Genomic DNA, 14,823 nt, shown 5'->3' on the forward strand with positions numbered 1-14,823 from the left:
CAGAGGCAGTCAGATCTCTGTGAGTTCGAGGCTAGCCTGGTCTACGTAGTGAGTTCCAGGACAGCCAGAACCATGTAGATAGACCCCCCCATCTCAAAAAAAAAATAACAACAACCAAAAAGTTTGGCAGGTCTGAAGGTTGTGAGATTGAAACATGTCTTGAGTTGGGCATCTTGCTGGTTTCCTACTCTTTGATCCAGTAAAGTTTCTCTTTGGAGATCTACTTTGCTGAGGAATCTGTAAGTTATTCAAAGAGCAGCCCTTGGGAAATGGAGGACCCTGCCCATAGCCCCTGGGATTGATTGAGGGACTAGGAGTAAACACCTGCTTCTCATCCTACTGCAGGAACCCTGCAGCAAGCCTTACTCTCAGGACCTGTCTCGAAGCCCCCAGAGCCTCAGCGACACAGGCTATTCTTCCGATGGTGTATCCAGCTCCCAGAGTGAGATCACAGGGGTCGTACAGCAAGATGTGGAGCAACTGGACAGTGCAGGGGTGACGGGGCCACGTCCACCCAGCCCCTCAGAGCTCCACAAAGTGGGAAGTAGCATGCGCCCTTCACTAGAGACCCAGGCGGTGGCTCCCAGTGGTGAGTGGAGCAAGCCACCCCGCAGCAGCGCAGCTGAGGACCAGAAACGGCGTCCCCACTCCCTGTCCATCATGCCTGAGGCCTATGACTCTGATGAAGAGCTGGGGGATATCCTAGAGGAGGAAGATGACTCTCTGGCATGGGGGCACCAGAGGGAACAGCAAGACACAGCCGAGTCTTCGGATGACTTTGGCAGCCAGCTGAGGCATGACTATGTGGAAGACAGCAGCGAGGGAGGCTTGTCTCCTCTTCCACCCCAGCCCCCTGCCCGGGCAGAACTGACCGATGAGGAGTTCATGCGGCGGCAGATCCTGGAAATGAGTGCTGAGGAAGACAACCTGGAGGAAGATGACGCTGCTGTCTCTGGGCGTGGCCTGGCCAAGCACAGCACCCAGAAGGGAAGTGCCAGAGCCAGGCCTGAATCTAGCCAAGAATCGGTAGCAGTGCCCAAGAGGCGCCTACCCCATAATGCCACCACAGGCTATGAGGAACTACTTTCTGAGGGAGGCCCAGCAGAGCCCACTGACACCAGTGGAGCCCTTCAGGGAGGTCTTCGCCGCTTTAAAACCATTGAGCTCAATAGCACAGGTAGCTATGGTCATGAGCTGGACCTGAGTCAAGGTCCTGATCCCAGCCTGGACCGGGAACCTGAGCTGGAGATGGAGAGCCTGACAGGCTCCCCTGAAGACCGCTCTCGCGGGGAGCACTCCTCTACCCTGCCTGCTTCCACACCTAGCTATACATCTGGCACCTCACCCACCTCCCTGTCTTCGCTCGAGGAGGACAGTGACAGCAGCCCTAGCCGCCGACAGAGGTTGGAAGAAGCGAAGCAGCAGCGCAAGGCCCGGCACCGCTCCCACGGGCCCCTGCTGCCCACTATCGAGGACTCCTCGGAGGAGGAGGAGCTTAGAGAGGAGGAGGAGCTGCTGCGCGAGCAGGAGAAGATGCGGGAGGTGGAGCAGCAGCGTATCCGCAGCACAGCCCGCAAGACCCGGCGCGACAAGGAAGAACTTCGGGCTCAGCGGCGACGCGAACGCTCCAAGACACCACCTAGTAACCTGTCACCCATCGAAGATGCATCTCCCACAGAGGAGCTGAGGCAGGCAGCAGAGATGGAGGAGCTACACCGCTCTTCCTGCTCTGAGTACTCCCCCTCCCCTTCCCTTGACTCAGAGACTGAGACCCTGGATGGTGGCCCCACACGACTCTACAAATCGGGCAGCGAGTACAACCTGCCCGCCTTTATGTCCCTCTACTCACCCACTGAGACACCGTCGGCCAGCTCCACCACGCCCAGTTCTGGACGGCCCCTAAAGAGTGCTGAGGAGGCCTATGAGGATATGATGAGAAAAGCCGAGCTGCTCCAGCGACAGCAGGGCCAGGTGGCAGGGGCTCGGGGGCCCCATGGTGGCCCCGCTCAGCCCACAGGCCCCCGGGGGCAGAGCTCTTTTGAATATCAAGACACCCAAGACCATGATTATGGCAGGGCTGCCCAGCCTGCTGCGGAAAGCACACCCGCAGGCCTCGGAGCAGCTGTCTACGAAGAGATCCTTCAGACATCGCAAAGCATAGCCCGCATGCGGCAAGCCTCCTCGCGGGATCTGGCTTTCCCTGAGGACAAGAAGAAGGAGAAGCAATTTCTGAACGCTGAGAGTGCATACATGGACCCAATGAAGCAAAATGGTGGCCCACTGACCCCTGGTACTAGCCCTACCCAACTTGCCGCTCCTGTGTCATTTTCCACTTCTACCTCCTCAGATAGCGGTGGAGGCCGAGTTATTCCTGATGTCCGAGTCACTCAGCATTTTGCAAAAGAGCCTCAGGATCCTCTCAAGCTCCACAGCTCTCCTGTGTCCTCCAGCTTAGCCTCCAAGGAAGTAGGCATGACCTTCTCCCAAGGCCCTGGGACTCCAGCCACCACGGTCATGGCCCCTTGTCCAGCCAGCCTTCCCCGAGGGTATATGACGCCACCCTCCCCAGCTGGCACAGAGCGTATCCTGTCACCATCTTCCACAGCACACAGCTATGGACAGACCCCAACCACTGCTAACTATGGGTCCCAAACAGAAGAGCTGCCCCAGGCTCCCAGTGGCCCTCCTGCAGGTGGACGGGCCCCCAGAGAGAAGCCTGTGAGTGGAGCTGATGCTGAGGCTGGTGCCCCCCAGTCTTCTCGGGGATATTCTTACTTTACAGGCTCTAGCCCACCTCTCTCTCCATCTACACCCTCAGAGAGCCCCACATTCTCACCTGGCAAGCTGGGCCCAAGGGCCACAGCAGAGTTCTCTTCACAGACACCAAGCCTAACACCTTCTCCGGACACTCCACGGAGCCCTGGCACGCCCTCCCCCATGGTAGCCCAGGGCACACAGACACCACACCGACCAAGTACTCCTCGCTTGGTGTGGCAGCAGTCTTCCCAGGAGGCTCCCGTCATGGTCATCACGCTAGCGTCAGATGCTTCTAGCCAGACCAGAACGGTACATGCCAGTGCCTCTACTTCCCCACTGTGCTCACCTACTGACACTCAGCCCACCTCCCATAGCTACAGCCAGACAACACCCCCAAGTGCATCGCAAATGCCCTCAGAACCAGCTGGGCCACCTGGTTTCCCACGAGCACCCAGTGCTGGTGCAGACGGACCTCTGGCACTATACGGCTGGGGTGCCCTCCCCGCTGAAAACATCTCCTTATGCCGGATCTCCTCTGTCCCTGGAACATCTAGAGTCGAGCCAGGCCCCAGGGCCCCAGGCAGTGCAGTGGTAGATCTTCGCACAGCTGTCAAGCCCACGCCCATTATCCTCACCGACCAGGGTATGGATCTGACCTCTCTTGCGGTGGAAGCAAGGAAGTATGGCCTTGCCCTGGATCCAATTCCAGGACGCCAGTCAACTGCTGTGCAGCCTCTGGTTATCAACCTCAATGCCCAAGAACAGACCCATACCTTCCTGGCCACTGCCACGACTGTGAGCATCACCATGGCCTCATCTGTGCTCATGGCTCAGCAAAAGCAGCCAGTGGTATATGGAGACCCTTTCCAGAGCCGCCTTGACTTTGGCCAGGGTTCAGGTAGCCCTGTATGCCTGGCCCAGGTCAAACAAGTAGAGCAGGCTGTCCAGACAGCCCCATACCGAGGTGGGCCCCGGGGAAGACCCAGGGAGGCCAAGTTTGCCAGGTATAACCTTCCGAACCAGGTAGCACCTCTGGCCAGAAGGGACATTTTGATTACTCAGGTGGGCACCGCCCAGAGTGTTAGCCTCAAGCCAGGACCAGTGCCAGAGCCTGGTGGTGAACCCCACCGGGCTACTCCTGCAGAGCTCCGGTCACATGCTCTGCCTGGTGCCCGGAAGCCACACACAGTAGTGGTGCAGATGGGAGAGGGCACAGCGGGCACCGTGACTACACTGCTCCCAGAAGAGCCAGCGGGTGCCCTGGACCTTACCGGGATGAGGCCTGAGAGCCAACTGGCATGCTGTGACATGGTCTACAAGTTTCCCTTTGGCAGTAGCTGCACTGGAACCTTCCATCCTGCCCCCAGTGCACCTGACAAGAGTGTGGCAGATGCTACCCTGCCCAGCCAAAGCAGTGGCCCCTTCTACAGTCCCAGAGACCCTGAGCCCCCTGAGCCCCTCACCTTCCGGGCACAGGGGGTAGTAGGACCTGGGCCCCATGAAGAACAGAGGCACTACCCACAGGGCCTGCCTGGAAGGTTATATTCCTCCATGTCTGATACCAATTTGGCTGAAGCTGGCCTCAACTACCATGCCCACAGGATTGGGCAGCTCCTCCAGGGCCCTGGAAGAGAGTCAGCTGTGGACCTCAGCTCACTGAAGCACTCTTACAGCTTAGGTTTTGCAGACGGACGCTACTTAGGGCAGGGCTTACAGTATGGCTCATTCACGGACCTGCGTCACCCCTCAGACCTTTTAGCTCACCCACTTCCCATGCGACGCTATAGCTCAGTGTCAAACATCTATTCAGACCACCGGTATGGCCCACGGGGAGATGCAGTTGGCTTTCAGGAGGCCAGTCTGGCCCAGTACAGTGCCACCACAGCCCGAGAGATTAGCCGTATGTGTGCTGCCCTCAATTCCATGGACCAGTACGGCGGACGGCACGGTAGTGGAGGTGGTGCACCTGACCTGGTGCAGTACCAGCCCCAGCATGGGCCGGGACTCAGTGTCCCACAGGCTCTGGCTCCCCTCAGATCTGGCCTCCTTGGCAACCCCACCTACCCAGAGGGGCAGCCAAGCCCTGGGAACCTTGCTCAGTATGGGCCTGCAGCAAGCCAGGGAACCACAGTCAGACAGCTGCTCCCATCCACAGCGACGGTGCGTGCAGCCGATGGCATGATCTACTCAACTATCAATACTCCAATTGCTGCAACCCTGCCCATTACCACCCAGCCTGCCTCAGTACTGAGGCCCATGGTGCGTGGTGGCATGTACAGGCCTTATGTATCTGGTGGAGTCACGGCTGTGCCTCTCACCAGCCTGACTCGTGTGCCCATGATTGCTCCTCGGGTACCTCTTGGGCCAGCAGGGCTATACCGATATCCTGCACCAAGTCGATTCCCCGTTGCTTCTAGCATCCCACCTGCTGAAGGGCCTGTTTATCTGGGAAAGCCTGCTGCTGCCAAGACCTCAGGGGTAGGGGCCCCGCCAAGGCCAGAGCTACCAGCAGGGGCTGCTCGTGAAGAACCTCTCTCCACAACTGCCCCTGCTGTCATCAAGGAAGCCCCAGTAGCCCCTACCCCAGCCCCCGCACCTGGCCAGAAGCCACCAGGAGATGTCGCTGCCGCAGGGGGTGGCAGTGGAGTCCTCAGCCGACCTGGGGCTGAGAAGGAGGAAGCATCTCAGGAGGAACGGCAGAGGAAGCAACAGGAGCAGCTGTTGCAGCTGGAGCGGGAGCGGGTGGAGTTGGAAAAGCTGCGACAGTTGCGGCTGCAGGAGGAGCTGGAGCGAGAGAGAGTAGAACTGCAGCGGCACCGTGAGGAAGAACAGTTGCTGGTACAGCGAGAGTTGCAGGAGCTGCAGACCATCAAGCAACACGTGCTGCAGCAACAGCAAGAAGAACGCCAGGCTCAGTTTGCACTGCAGCGGGAGCAGCTGGCACAGCAGCGGCTGCAGCTGGAGCAGATCCAGCAACTGCAGCAGCAGCTGCAGCAGCAGCTAGAGGAACAGAAACAGCGGCAGAAGGCCCCATTTCCTCCAACCTGTGAGGCACCTAGCCGAGGGCCTCCACCAGCTGCTACCGAGCTGGCCCAGAATGGCCAGTACTGGCCACCATTGACCCACCCAGCGTTCATTGCCATGGCAGGCACCGAAGGACCTGGGCAACCTCGTGAGCCAGTGCTGCACCGGGGCCTCCCCAGCTCTGCCTCAGACATGTCACTGCAAACTGAGGAGCAGTGGGAGGCAGGCCGCAGCGGCATCAAGAAACGTCACTCAATGCCACGCCTGAGAGACGCCTGTGAGGCAGAGTCAGGACCCGAACCATGCACGGTCAGGAGGATTGCAGACAGCAGCGTTCAGACAGATGAGGAGGAGGGTGAGGGCCGCTACATTCTGACCCGGAGGCGTAGGACACGGCGCAGTGCTGACTGTAGTGTGCAGACAGATGACGAGGACAATGCCGAATGGGAGCAGCCTGTGCGCCGCCGCAGGTCTCGTCTTTCCCGCCACTCAGACTCAGGTTCTGACAGCAAGCATGATGCCACTGCCTCATCCGCTGCTGCCACCTCTGCAAGGGCCATGAGCAGCGTGGGCATCCAGACCATTAGTGACTGCTCCGTACAGACGGAGCCTGACCAGCTGCCCAGGGTCTCTCCAGCCATCCACATCACAGCTGCCACGGACCCCAAGGTGGAGATCGTTAGATACATATCAGCCCCAGAAAAGACTGGACGTGGGGAGAGTCTGGCCTGCCAGACAGAACCAGATGGGCAGGCCCAGGGTGTAGCTGGGCCACAGCTTATAGGACCAACTGCCATCAGCCCCTACCTGCCTGGCATCCAGATAGTCACCCCAGGACCCCTAGGCAGATTTGAGAAGAAGAAGCCGGATCCTCTGGAGATTGGGTACCAGGCCCACCTGCCTCCGGAGTCCCTCTCACAGCTTGTGAGCCGCCAACCTCCTAAGTCTCCACAAGTGCTCTACTCGCCAGTGTCGCCCCTGTCCCCACACCGGCTCCTGGACACCTCGTTTGCTTCCAGTGAGAGGCTGAACAAGGCTCATGTGAGTCCCCAGAAGCACTTCATGCCCGACAGCACTCTTCGCCAGCAGACCTTGCCTCGCCCCATGAAGACCCTGCAGCGGTCCTTGTCTGACCCTAAGCCCCTCAGCCCCACCGCAGAGGAGTCCGCCAAAGAGAGATTCTCCCTCTACCAGCACCAGGGGGGACTAGGTAGCCAGGTATGGGCACAGGGGCTGGTCCAGGGTGGGGCAGGGGTCTATTTCTAGCCTGAGGGGTCCCAGAGGGAGGGGTTTCTTCTGGGGTGGGAATGGAGTCACGACTGGCTCCAAAAGCCCAGGGGAAGGAGTTGAGGAGTGAAGCTCCTCAGTGCACATCTGCCAGAGCCCAGAGCCCAACAAGGCTAGCCTGGACAAACACAGACACACCTGGGCCCCCACAGCCATCTCCCCAGACACTACCAGAAACCTCAGCCTCTCCACAGCCCTGTCCCTTCACTGCCAGTACACTGTCCCTCTCTGTCACCTCCTTTCATTCTTTCTCAGTTCTTGCCCCCCATCTAGGACCTTTCACTCCAAGCCTTATTTGTGGATATTAGGTAGGAAATCTGTAACACGGTTCAGGCTGCACTGTTCCACACTTCCCATCTCTAGATGGGCTTCACTGCCCCTAGCAGGCCCCAGCCTGTGGCCCAGCACTCAGGGCCAATCTGGAGGGCTGCAGGCACGCTCTGTGCTCTATTGTGTTCCCTATTCCTCCTTCCGCAGTAACTCTGCTTCCGTCTGTCTGTCCCACTGATACAGCACAGGCTCCTTGTCTATGGCTTCGGTTTCCCGACCTGTTAGAACTGAGAGCCTGGCCATGGGCTTCAGTTGTGGGAGAGCTTGGAGACGCAGTGCAAGGTTGAGGAAGGCTGGCTTTTCCTGAAGTCTCTGAAGGTTTTGGGAGGTGAAACAGAACAAGATGTTTATTTCAGAGTTCCCAGGATACAGTGTGGGCCAATAGGCCAAAGGAAGAGACCCCAAGGAGAGGAGAGAGGAGCCAGAAGCACTGTGGGGTGTACACAGAGGAAAGCAGGGCACTGGGATAGGTTTATGAGGTGTGTAGTGAAGGGTCCTGGTAGGGTTGGCAAGGCGGGCAGATCAAAGAGGCAGGAAGGTGGTCCTGGCTCCAAGCACACAGGCCCCCATGAGCTAGCCATGTGGGGCCAGGACACTGATGGACACTCAAGGTGTGTGGCCAAAATACGGAAAGATAGATGATGAGGATTTCAAAATGTGTCCCACAAAAGGCTAGATTTGTTTTCACATTTGAGGTCACACTGTCATTTTCTTTGTGACACAGTGTGAACAGTGGGAAGTTTTTACGCGGCTGCTTGCCAAGACAAAAAGAAAAAATTTTGGTGTCTGTCTCCAGTGTTTTCAGGGGGTTTGGGTGGCATGTGAAATCCAGAAGAGTGGGGCGTTCTGGAGGTAAAGCGAATCCGGACTGGAGACTCCATCAGCACAGGTCTTTAGGGAAAGCAGAGCCTCTCCAGCCAGTGGAGAGGTGGACAGAGCACAACAGGGCACTGAGCAGGAAGTTGTGCGCTGGAGAGAGGTCTAGCAAGAATAAGAGGTTGCTGGGTAGAGGGAGCAGGGTCTGGACTGGAGCACAGCTTAGGTGGGGCAGAGGTGGTGCAGGACCATTAGAGGGAGGTGGGCGGCAGCTGAGCAGCCTGCTGCTCTGAAGAGGAGTGAAGCAGGAAGCATAGACTTGGAGCCTATACACAATTGACATGGGTAGCATTGCCCCTCCCTGTGATCCTGTTCTTAAAGGAGCCTGGGGCTCTAGCACCCTCTACTATACGTTTCCTTCCCTTGACTCCCGCTGCCCTCAGCCACCACAGGGTGCTAGGTCCCAAACTTAGCCAGACCTTTCTTCTCACGTCAGTGACAGGCGAGCCTGCTGGAGATGTGCAGGGCTTCTTCCAGCTGCTGTGCATAGCACAGGAAGCAATCCGACCCTTACCACCTACCTGCTGCCCAAAGCTTTGGAAAGGACTGCTAAATGATCATAGGCCTTCCCTTCATGGCAAAGAAGCCCAGACCAGAGGGGGGCAGGGTAGACCCTGAGGCTGCTTGGTAAAGCAGGGCATCAGCAATGTGGAGCCCAGCTCCTGCCTCAAAGAACCTCCAATCCTGGTTCTTCTACCCCATGCCTCAGCAAAGTCACCCACACCTTGGGTCTCAGTGCTGCCCACCCTTCCCTCTGTCTCAGGTGTCGGCGCTACCACCCAACGGCCTGGTCCGCAAGGTGAAGCGGACACTGCCCAGCCCCCCTCCAGAGGAAGCTCACCTTCCCCTGGCTGGCCAGGTGCCCTCACAGCTGTATGCAGCCAGTCTGCTGCAGCGAGGGTTGGCGGGGCCCACCACCGTCCCTGCTACCAAGGCCAGCCTGCTCCGGGAGCTGGACCGGGACCTGCGGCTGGTGGAGCATGAGTCCACCAAGCTGCGCAAGAAGCAGGCGGAGTTGGACGAGGAGGAGAAGGAGATTGATGCCAAGCTCAAGTACCTAGAGCTGGGCATCACCCAGCGCAAAGAGTCTTTGGCCAAAGACCGGGGTGGCCGTGACTATCCACCTTTACGTGGCCTTGGTGAGCATCAGGACTACCTGTCTGACAGCGAGCTCAACCAGCTGCGGCTCCAGGGTTGTACCACGCCCGCTGGCCAGTATGTGGACTACCCTGCCTCTGCTGCTGTGCCTGCCACCCCCTCTGGCCCCACTGCCTTCCAACAGCCCCGGTTCCCACCTGCAGCCCCACAGTACCCTGCAGGTGGTAGTGGACCAACTCAGAATGGATTTCCAGCCCACCAGGCACCCACCTACACTGGCCCTAGCACATACCCAGCTCCTGCTTTCCCTCCTGGAACCAGTTATCCGGCTGAGGCTGGCCTGCCGAGCCAGCAGGCTTTCCACCCCACAGGCCATTATGCAGCCCCAACTCCCATGCCAACCACACAGAGCACCCTTTATCCAGCCCAAGCTGACAGTCGTGCCCCCCACCAGAAGCCACGTCAGACCTCACTAGCTGACTTGGAGCAGAAGGTACCCACCAATTATGAGGTGATCACCAGCCCTGCTGTAACCATGTCGTCAGCCCCCTCTGAAACCAGCTACAGCAGTCCAGCAGTGAGTAGCAGCTATGAGCAAGGGAAAGCCCCAGAGCTTCCCCGGGGCAGTGACCGAAGCAGTGTGAGCCAGAGCCCAGCCCCTACTTATCCCTCCGACTCCCATTACACCAGTCTGGAGCAGAATGTTCCTCGAAACTACGTGATGATAGATGACATCAGTGAGCTGACGAAGGACAGCACCCCCACTGCCACAGATAGCCAGCGGCTGGAGCCTTTGGGGCCAGGTGGAGTCAGTGGGCGTCCTGGGAAAGAGCCTGGAGAACCAGCTGCCCTTGAGGGATCCACACTGCCCTGCTGCTATGGCAGAGGTGAGGAGGAATCTGAGGAGGACTCATATGACCCCCGTGGGAAATCGGGTCATCACCGGAGCATGGAGAGCAATGGCCGACCAGCTGGCACCCACTATTACAGCGACAGTGACTATAGACACGGGGCTCGAGCCGAGAAGTATGGTCCAGGGCCCATGGGGCCCAAGCATCCTTCTAAGAGTCTGGCCCCAGCTGCCATCTCCTCAAAGCGTAGCAAGCACCGGAAGCAAGGCATGGAGCAGAAGATCTCCAAGTTCTCACCTATTGAGGAGGCCAAGGATGTGGAGTCAGACCTGGCCTCCTATCCTACACCCACTGTGAGCAGCAGCCTGACCTCTCGGGGCAGGAAGTTCCAGGATGAAATCACCTATGGGCTCAAGAAGAATGTGTATGAACAGCAGAGGTACTACGGGGTGTCCAGCCGGGACGCCGCAGAGGAGGACGACCGCATGTATGGTGGTAGCAGCCGGTCCCGGGTGGCTTCCGCATACAGTGGGGAGAAGCTGTCTAGCCACGATTTCAGTGGCAGAGGCAAAGGGTATGAACGGGAACGGGATGCTGTGGAGAGACTTCAGAAGGCAGGCCCCAAGCCTTCATCCCTGAGCACGGCCCATGGCCGGGCACGGCCCCCCATGAGGAGCCAGGCCTCTGAAGAGGAGAGCCCTGTCAGCCCCTTAGGGCGGCCCCGCCCTGCAGGGGGCACTCTTCCTCCTGGGGATACCTGCCCACAGTTCTGCTCCAGCCACTCCATGCCTGACGTCCAGGAACATGTCAAGGATGGACCACGGGCCCACGCATATAAGCGTGAAGAAGGCTACATTCTGGATGATTCCCACTGCGTGGTTTCTGACAGTGAAGGTAATGGCAGCTGGGGGTGATTTCTGCAAATGCTCAGCATCTGGGGGTCTGCCTAGCTGTGGGACCCTGGGCCCCAAGATGTCCCAGCAGGGTCTGTCTTGGCATCTCATCTGTAGTTCCTGCTGCAGGTGGCCCTTGCCTGATCTACCTGTGCCCTGGTTCCTGGTTGTTGGAGGGTGGGGACCTAGTGACCTGCTTGTGGCTGTGGTATCCACTCTCTGGTTCCCTTGCATGGCTTCAGCTAGGTCCCCTCTCCGGCTAACCAGAGGCTGATGGTGTTCTGTTTTTGGTCTCTGAAGCGTATCACCTGGGCCAGGAGGAGACAGATTGGTTTGATAAGCCCCGAGATGCCCGCTCCGACCGGTTCAGGCACCATGGGGGTCATGCAGTCTCCTCCTCCCAGAAGCGAGGCCCTGCCAGGCACAGCTACCATGACTATGATGAGCCCCCTGAGGAAGGCCTATGGCCTCATGATGAGGGCGGTCCAGGCCGCCATGCCTCAGCTAAGGAACACCGGCACCACAGTGACCACGGGAGGCACTCAGGCCGCCATGCTGGTGAGGAGCCAGGACGGCGTGCTGCCAAACCACATGCTCGGGACATGGGTCGCCACGAGACCCGGCCTCACCCTCAGGCTAGCCCTGCCCCTGCCATGCAGAAGAAGGGTCAGCCTGGGTACCCCAGCTCCACTGACTACTCACAGCCTTCCCGTGCCCCGTCAGCGTACCACCATGCCTCTGAGAGCAAGAAGGGCTCCCGGCAGACCCACTCGGGGCCCACTGCAATGCAGCCAAAGGCAGAACCCCAGTCACAGCCACAGATGCAGGCTCGGCAGGCAGCTCCAGGACCACAACAGACACAGTCACCATCGTCCAGGCAGATGCCCCCGGGCACAGCATCACGCCAGTCACAGATGCAGCAGCAGCAGCAACAGCAGCCGCAGCAACAGCAAGGTGTGGGGCAGCAAGCTCTGCAGCAGACTCCATCACAGGCTCGGCTGCAGCAACAGAGCCAGCCAACCACCCGGGGCTCAGCCCCTGCTGCCAGTCAGCCAGCAGGGAAACCTCAGCCAGGCCCTACCACAGCCCCAGGGCCCCAGCCAGCAGGACTGGTGAGTTAGCTCCTGTGCCTGGGTCCCCGACTCCCCTAGGGCAGATGCTTCATTTAAAGTTTGGATGTCCCTGTGGTTTCAGAGCAGGGTGGGATGAGCAGGATCTCAGCTACAGGTTTTGTGTTGCAGCCACGTGTGGAACAGGCAAGCAGCTCCAAAGCGGCAGCCAAAGCGCCCCAACAGGGGAGAGCTCCTCAGGCCCAGCCAGCTCCAGGACCTGGACCCACAGGTGAGCTATGCCCAGAACACTCAGACTGACTTTTCCCTGTCCACCGGTACCTCACCTCCCCACCCAGTGCATGTTCTCACTCGTCCCCATTAAGTATCCAGTAGGCTGCAGACCTCATACCAGAAAATGAGCCTGGACCAGAGAGAACTCCATCCTAGAAGGCACCGGTGAGCAAGGACCAGAGCCATGACTTCATATATATTTGAGACAGGGTCTTACTGTGTACCTTTGGTTGACCTGGAATTCACTATGCAGACCAGGCTGGCCTCAAACTCACAGAGATCCACCTGCCTCTGCCTCCTAAGTGCTGGGATTAAAATAGTGTGCCACCACCGCCCAGCTGAGCCATGGCTTCTTATTCCCTCCTTCCTTGCCTTTCCTTCCTTTACTCTGCCCCTCATCTTTCTCCTCCCTTTCCCCTTCAGTCCTCTCTGTTTCCCTCATTATCCTCTGTTTATTCCTCTAGCCCACCTTCTTCCACCTCGCAGGTTCCCTATGTCCAGATTCCCTCTCCCGCTCAACCTCAGACAACAAGCCACAGTGTTGTCCATGACGATGCTCTCTTTCCCATAGGGGTGAAACCTGGATCCAGGCCTGGAGGGACCCCAGGAGCGCCCACTGGTCAGACAGGGGCAGATGGGGAGAGTGTATTCTCCAAGATCCTCCCTGGTGGGGCAGCAGAGCAAGCTGGGAAGCTGACAGAAGGTATGGGCTGCCTGGGGCCGGGTCCTCACGAGGTGGGGGCCTCTCTGGGGAAGTGCGGGTCATGGGATGATTCTAGGTCCAGTCACCAGACACAGCCCACCTGCTGGTACCCAGTGATTTTTAGGTAGTCCTTGTGCCTTGGGCCTTACCGCAACCAATGCCCCTGACTAGGAGTCTGCCCCGTTTCCTGACATCTCTCTCTGTTTTCTGTGTCACAGCTGTCTCTGCTTTTGGCAAAAAATTTTCCTCGTTCTGGTGATTGTGTCCAGAAGGGTGAGTGCCTGCACCTGTCATTTGCTGGGAAGGGCCTGAGTTACTGGTGGTTGGGGGCCTCTGAAATCCCAAAGCCGGAGTCCTCTGGGAAGAGTGCAGTCTTTAGTGATGGCATGATGAGAGCTGTAGTGTGCCCTCCTGGGAGTGGGTGACAGAGAAAGAACAAGGACACCTCAGAGCCTCAGACGTGGGGCCAACTCAGTAGAGGTCCCCAGCAAATGGACATCAGGGCGAATGTCCGCTTGCCATCCCAGTCCTCCGGCCGTGCTGCCAACATGATGGGGTATCTGGGACTGTAGGAAGCAGGCAATGCAGTAAAACTCACAGTCTTCCTCTGCACTGCTCCTCAGGCTCCTGAAGATCTGAAGAAAGATGACATCATTGCTGTGGAAAAATCTCTGGAGTCAAAGGCCTGGGCGCAGCTCTGGACTCTGCGTATAACAGTGAGTGTCAGGGCCAGGTTCTGGTACCTGAAAAGTGGGTGAAGGGCCCCGTTCCTGAAAGTATGCACTAAAAAGTACCTGGTATGCTTCTTCAAGCTGGACTGGGTCTAGCAACACCAGAGCTGGCAAGGTGCTGAATCAGCTGTCCTTGAGGAAGGGCCCAGTGAAGCCAGTTAGACCCCTACAACCTCGGGTCTGAGTTCAAAGTCATCCTGGAGGACAGGATAGACTATTGTTCTCACTGGAGACATTGATGCCTGCTGCTGGTGTCTCCAAACTCTAAATAACTTAGCAGCTTTGGGCATGAAATCAAAACACTCTTAGAGTCACAGGGTGCGTGTGACTCACAAGAGAAAGAGAGAGCTAGGGAGAGAGGCAGGTAGAAAAGGAACACAGAGGGAAAGGGCTCACTGGTCTGCCAGTCTCAGCCCCATTCTAGGTCAAGTCAGCGAGAGAATGAGAGAACGGGAAGGCTCAGGGTCCGAGTCCTCTCCACCTAGACTGTAGTGGTCAAGTATGATGGGATGCTCCTCTTGGAGCCTGCCCTGGTCCTGGCCTTGGCCCTGCCTCTGTGGACAGAAGAGGAAAAGCCTCACCCAGAATTGGGTAGAATAGCCTGGCTGTTTTGCTGCTACTCCTTGCTCAGTCAGGAATTACCTATCATGCCTTCTGCAGGAGGCCTCGCCCCTTCTGCTCCTTTTCCACTCTAGAGTTAAGACTGTGGAGGTATGTGGGTAGCCATGGTGGGGCCCACAGCCAGTAAGCAAGTCATTTTAAGGGAGCCTTGGACAGTAAGTGCTTGTTATAGAGAAGAAATTCCAAGGACTGCCGTCTTTTCAGGAGTCTCGAGGCACTGAAAAGGTCCAATCTCTTATTTATTTATTCAACAAATGCTTGTCAAGCCTCAAGTATGTGCCAAACCCTATTTTAGATGTTGGAAACATA

At 58.0% G+C, this 14,823-nt stretch overlaps 1 protein-coding gene across 1 annotated transcript in view; it reads left to right on the top strand.

The window, feature by feature from the left end:
• The window catches only part of Bsn (bassoon presynaptic cytomatrix protein), a 47,437-nt gene that overhangs the window by 26,740 nt on the left and 5,874 nt on the right, over positions 1-14,823 (top strand). The window contains exons 7-13 of the mRNA XM_075967542.1: positions 346-6,999; positions 9,038-11,117; positions 11,417-12,228; positions 12,358-12,457; positions 13,031-13,162; positions 13,381-13,435; positions 13,786-13,878. Coding sequence (XP_075823657.1) covers positions 346-6,999; positions 9,038-11,117; positions 11,417-12,228; positions 12,358-12,457; positions 13,031-13,162; positions 13,381-13,421 — 9,819 coding nt within the window. The 3' untranslated portion in view covers positions 13,422-13,435; positions 13,786-13,878. The remainder of the gene's footprint in view (positions 1-345; positions 7,000-9,037; positions 11,118-11,416; positions 12,229-12,357; positions 12,458-13,030; positions 13,163-13,380; positions 13,436-13,785; positions 13,879-14,823) is intronic.

The sequence above is a fragment of the Microtus pennsylvanicus genome, chromosome 3 (assembly GCF_037038515.1).
Source record: "Microtus pennsylvanicus isolate mMicPen1 chromosome 3, mMicPen1.hap1, whole genome shotgun sequence".
In the NCBI taxonomy this organism is placed as follows: domain Eukaryota; kingdom Metazoa; phylum Chordata; class Mammalia; order Rodentia; family Cricetidae; genus Microtus; species Microtus pennsylvanicus.